The sequence below is a fragment of the Cibotium barometz genome, chromosome 8 (genome assembly GCF_041138505.1).
Source record: "Cibotium barometz isolate CiBa-2024 chromosome 8, ASM4113850v1, whole genome shotgun sequence".
NCBI classification, from domain to species: domain Eukaryota; kingdom Viridiplantae; phylum Streptophyta; class Polypodiopsida; order Cyatheales; family Cibotiaceae; genus Cibotium; species Cibotium barometz.
The window spans coordinates 63,449,248-63,455,521 of NC_141053.1; the positions used below are offsets into that span (position 1 = coordinate 63,449,248).

The 6,274-nt window shown below is 40.4% G+C and overlaps 1 protein-coding gene across 1 annotated transcript; it reads left to right on the forward strand.

Moving 5' to 3' along the window:
• Positions 1 to 5,128: 5,128 nt before the first annotated feature.
• On the forward strand, positions 5,129 to 5,985 carry LOC147636537 (antifungal protein ginkbilobin-like protein). Its single transcript, XM_086801159.1, has 2 exons — positions 5,129 to 5,262; positions 5,367 to 5,985. Exons 1-2 carry the CDS (start codon positions 5,259 to 5,261, stop codon positions 5,819 to 5,821), a joined length of 459 nt encoding a protein of 152 aa, XP_086657285.1. The 5' UTR covers positions 5,129 to 5,258; the 3' UTR covers positions 5,822 to 5,985.
• Positions 5,986 to 6,274: the final 289 nt, after the last annotated feature.

Consider the following 6,274-nt stretch of genomic DNA (forward strand, 5'->3'; position numbering starts at 1 on the left):
ACCAACATGGCATATGGAGGTCTAACAATTTCTACATACATGAATATAAATCTCCTATAATACCCTGTGTGTCCCATAAACCTTTGGATAGCCTTTGGGCTTTCTGATCTTTTGAGTTCTATAATAACTTGGATCTTCCCTTCATCGGTTGTGATCCCATTTTTGGACTTACCACATGTCCTACAATTAGTTAACAATGTTGTGTTCCTAAACATCTACTCAAAGCCCAAAATTTTCATGAGGGTAATCCCCAAATACGGCTTTTAAAGTAAATCATGCAACCTCAAGCTCAAAGGAGTCACATTAATGTTGGGTGCTGTGACGTGGAAAATTGATATCTTTCATTGTCAATTTTGTGCATATTTTGATGGTTTCTCAATGGTAATAAGGTGGAAGCTTGTCTAAGAAGATTGTGGCGCCCACAATGGAATAACGGCATGATGATGCGGCGGCTTGGCGGCTACCCCGATAACAGCATTCTATCTTCAAATATAATGGTTTTACTTGATTTAGGGTGCACACATTGTAAATGCCACAAGTATGCTTGATAAATACTTTGGTATGGTAGATGGGCTAGTGATGTGGAAAATAAAAGTGGGCCTTCATGCTCACATGGATTTTTATTGTATTATTAATATGGTATTCACACGCTTGAGAATAAGGGGGTTAAGTCAGTGGAGGGGGTTTGTTTATTGGAGGAGACATTTCCACATTCTATTCTCACAAGCCAACTACATCTCATAGTGCATTTGGTGGATGAGATTGCTATATGCGGCACTATACATGCACGATGGTTGTTCTTCCTCGAGCGCTTCATGAAGACCTTGAAGGGTTTCGTGAGACAGAATGTAAGACCCGAAGGTAGCATGGCCGAGGGTTGGTTTGATACAAGAGTCACTTGTATATATTTCTGAGTTTCTTGTTGATGTGGATAGCTCTCTCCCACGACTATGGAAAGATGATGAAGACCTAAGGATGACCTCTATTGTGCTCAAGGGAAAGGATGCAACAAAGTAATATACACGGAGTTGCTTAATAATATCAACCTCTATTGCGTGCTTAATAGTGATGTGATGAAAAGATGGGTGACAAGATACAAGGATGTGAAGGCAAGAAGACAAGAAGAAAGGGCTCTCTTTTGTACACACCACGGATCTCGTGTGCCATACCCTCAGTATATCTAAGAGTACTTCCAAAGGATATTCATGTGGATTGGCTACTTGACGAAATGGAGAAAGCAGAGAAAGATGAGGGGATGCATATCACAATGGAAGAATGGGAGTATGCTAGGGGATGCATGAGCAAGGTCGGTATATAGAATGTTATGCATAAGTTAGGAGCTTTCAATAATTTAGATTGCTTATTTAATTGATTTTGTCTTGGTGTAGTGCACTATGTTCAATGCTATATGGTGTCAGGGCAAGCATTTTCGAACACAACAGATTGATGATAAGAGAAACACACAAGATTGCGGTGTCATTGCTAGCTTTGAGGGAGCCACAATGGAGCCACAATGGAGCCATGGATGATTATTGTGGCATAATCCAAGATATTATTAAGCTTGACATTCGACGCTTCTTTGTGTATGTTTTGGATGTAAAGTGGTTTAAGGACGTGGTGGAAAGAGGCCCTAATGCAACAATCAAACGCCATGCAAGTGGCTTTGTAACTATTGACTCCACAAAGTTTTGGCAAAGTAAGAAGGACACACTAGTACTACCGCAACAATGTGAACAGGTACTGTACACACATATAAAAGTACTCACTTTTAAATATTTGATATCTTCGATGTAAGGAAAGTAACATGATTGTATTTGTGTTTGAATTAGGTTGTCTATCAACCAATGGTGGATAATAACAGATGGTGGCATGTCATACCTATTATGCCACGTTCCAAAGTGATGTATAGTACATTTATGAATATGGAGCGTATGGAGGATGATCATGGCCATGGAGGTGATGATGACCGTGATACAAGAGAGGAGGATAATCATGAGATAGGAGATACAGATATTGAGGCCATTACCCCCATGAGAACGAGCCTACCATTGGTGATGTTGATTTTGATTTGAGCACATGAGTAGCACAAGTAGTAGTGGGTTGAATGTATTTGTAGATCTACACACTTGTTTGGATTTTGAAGTAGATAGTTTGGCAAGGGTTGATCTCATTGAGGATGAGATTGAACCGTAGCCCATCATTGATATTGGCTAAACTATTTTACATATTGTCTCATTCTCATCACCTCACTTATTTTTTGTATATGTGGGTTTGCAAAAAAGCATTGATGTTTTTGTTAAAATTATGTGCTTTGGTAATCATGGGCAATTTGATGTACATTTACCAGCCTACACCAAAATCTCTCTTTTTGTACTCTCTGTTTTGCGTCTAAATACGCGTCTAATTCTCAGTGTAGACGCGTAAATAGATGCCCTAATACACGCGTAAATAGATGCCCTAATACACGCGTAAACAGATGCCCTAATACACGCGTAAATAGACACGCTGTTAGACGTAGTGTTAGATTCTCCGTGTAGATGCCCTAATAGACGCGTCAATACACACACAAATACACGCGCTGATAGACGCCCTGTTAGACGTGCCCGTAATTTCTCTATTCAAGCAATGCCTATAGACGCGCCCACTATTTTACGCGTCTATCAAGCGCGTCTATAGTTGCTTTGTGTTGTTGTGCTAGCTTGCATTGAAGCTCCCACCATTGTCACCTATGTTGTTGGTTGTAGCTCTCCAAGGACATGTCCCTCATAGAGTGAAGCAACCATGGTGGTGGAGGCAAGTGCCTGCAAGAGCCACACTCTCACTCACTCACACAACAAGCTCCAAGACTTAGGCGGGGCATGCCTTAGTCTAAACTATGTAGATGTGTCCTAGGATAACTGACATACATCCTATTGATGCTAGCATTATACTTAGCTCATTCATCCTTTGTTTACATCATTATGCACACATAGATATGCATGAAGTGATCTAAAATAGAAGATTTTTTGGCACAAATAATAGCTCTCTAACTTCATAAAAGATGTGTCGACGATGAAACCCGGTGGAAGCTGCATCCCCAATTAATCGAAATCAGTTAGCATTCCACTTTGATCGAACATTACTACAAAGTGCCAAAAATTATACATCTTGAAGCTCGAACTTTTGTAAACACTTTTGGCAATGAAATAATTATTGTGGGCATGTGTAAGACTCGTCCACTTTGTTAAAACTAAGGAATTGGTTTTAACAGCCTTTCTTGTTCCCCATGGTTTCATATGCAAGTGAGGAAAAGTAAATAACAAGAGAGAAAAACCCTATGAATCTTTTTCGAGGTATAGGTACAATTCCACATGCCTCTACAAGCATCGCTTAGCAACATATGTTCGAATACTAGTATCAACACATATTGTTAAAAGTGTTGCTTAGCAATGCTTAATAAAAAATTCCCCTCATCTTTGCTTTTTCCCAATGTCACTTAGCGCCCAATATGTAGTATTGATTATTACCCTTACTATAATATTGCAATAAAACTCCTTGAACTGAATAATCCTCCATGCTTTGACCAAGTGATTTATGGTCTAATACCATCAACGTTTTCAATGACGGTTTTTACATTCATGGGCACATGAATATAGTGGCCACTATATTTGTATGCACACCCATAGATTCAAGCATGAATAGAATAGTTTACACTTATACTTTCTTTGAATTGCTTCTCATGATGTGCCCACTATATTCATGGGCACACCCACATATTCAAGTGTGAATAGAATAGTTGAGACTTTTATTTTCTTTGAATCGCTTCTCATGCTTATTATTTTACTTGAGCTATTTTTATTTAAGTGCTTTCCTTCCTACTTGTTATTTTTCTTGAACTATTTTGTTCTATGTCTAAAGCCACTAGATGTATTAAAAAAACAAAGCATTCAGACACAAAATATGAATTATGTGTGGAGATAAGTTTGTAGTTCTTATTGATGAAGAAATGTACGTATATCCATTTATACTTTCATAAATATTGACTTCTTATTCAATACCATAGGACTTCATGGATCATAAGCAAACCAATCTTACAAATATATAGCACAACATAAATTATTAGCATTCTTGAAAGAACATTTCAATGTATTAGAGAATTATCCCCATTAGGAACAACATTCAACATGTCTTTAAGGAAAATCAAGAAAGAAAATCTCACCCATTTTCTCATGCACACATACATACATGTGGGCCTCATGTGATATGTGTGTGTGTGTGTGGGGACAGGGGGGAAAGAGAGGTCTCGCGACATTACAAATGATAACTATTGTAGTTGTTACATTCTCACATGTCTTGGTTATACTTAGTTGATGACATATCCATGATGACACAATGATGTCCACAGGCTTGTCTCAAGGTGATGTCTTGAAATCTTTTTGAGAAGCTTAAAATTGTGATGAAAGCAAAGTATCTTTCCAAAATCCCACAAAACAATCTGTACTTTAGAATATTATTCGACCTGAACTATCAGTGCAAAATTTATTTCTTGGACACATAATTTTTAAGGGGACGATACACCTTTATCGTTTGATAAAAGAAAAGGCTTGGGTCTGACTTGGAAGTTGGAACATGGTATGCATTTGTTTGAGCTACTACTCAAATGCTTATGTTCCGAACATGGTGTTTAAGGTAAATCACGCATAATCTTAGGATGATGATCTCTCCCATTTCTGGAAAGAATGATTACTTAGTTGTGGATCATAATCCCAATACTCATCACTACTCCCACAGTCCACCAATAGTCTAGTAATTGAAACGTGGGAAAAAGAAACTTGATAAAAGGAGTTCAATTTTCTTTCCATATTCTAATGTTTGCTACAGCAGGCGTGGAGAATCTCGATCATTAGTATACGAGCATTCCACATAGCTTTAAGGATTTTCCATAATAAATTAAGAGGAGGCTTAGTGAGAGCTACTCTAGAGTCTACAGGGAGGCGGGGCTGACTTCAATTCTTTTTACTTTGGTGACGAGAAAACAATGAATATCTACAAGCAAGTGGCCTGCTGGTGGCGAGACGAAAGCAAGAAACCTTGAGTCTCGTGAAAAGACCTCCAACATTCCACTTGGGTGGTTTTAAAATTGAAAAAGGCGGCTGTGTGTAGTGATGTATCTATACAAAGAGGGGGGAGAGGCGGTGTGATGAAGCAGCCATTTAGTAGTAGTAGGCAAGCTTAGCTGTGGTACTGTGGCTCTTTATATAGATCTTCTTCTTGTGCAGATGGGTACGTGCAGTAACTTGTTTTCTTTGGAGGCATAGCTTGTCACAGGACTGCGTTCTAATCTGTTGCCATTAATGATTTGGTCATGTATACTGTAACTACTACAGGGATGGCGTGGTGGAAGGCCGTGCTCGTGGTGCTGCTGCTGAGTATATTGCAGTTGTACGAGAGTCATATGAGCCTGGTGGAAGGCGCGGCTGCGGGGGCAGCGGGGCCGCAGGTGGTGGGCGTGGGCGTGGCGTATCCGGACACTTCGCTGGTGTACGCCAAGTGCAGCGCCTACCCCATCCCACCCGGCAGCCCGTTCTGGAACCACCTGGGTACCACGCTGTACCAGCTGGCGGAGAACACGGCGTACGCCAATTACGACTTCAGCACGCAGAACGGGGGCGGCTACCCGGCCTTCGGCCGCGCCACCTGCCAAAACGGTCTCTCCACCATGGACTGCTGCGCCTGCCTCAGGCAACTCTCCTACCACATCTGGAGCATCTGCAACGACGCCATCAGCGCCGACGTCAAGCTCGGCGACTGCTCCCTTAGCTACGAGACCATGCGCCTCTGATTAGAAGCGAAAAGCCCTTTACACAATATATGACTGATTAATAAGTTGTCTGGTTTTTCACACGCTTGCATAGTGTTGCCATGCTAAGATGTAAAGTCTTTAAGTTGCTCTTTGGCTTTAATCTTTAGTAGTGTTTTTTTAATAATAGAAATTGGTTTGTCACTTGGGATCAAGGGATTTCTTTGGCAGTCTTATATAAACAAAATTGGTTCGACCCAAATCTCAATGCAAAGCTTAATGTCAAAATTGGCTCAACCCAAATTTCAAATGCAAAGCTTAATGTTTGACATCTACATTTTGAAGTCCAGAGAAGCGAACGCGTTTTGTTGGCGAGAAATTTTGAGCGAGCACTTTTCTTGAAATGAAGAGGGGATTCTATGGCCTCTCTCTCTCTCTCTCTCTCTCTCTCTCTCTCTCTCTACACACACACACACATGTGTGTGTGTGTGTATG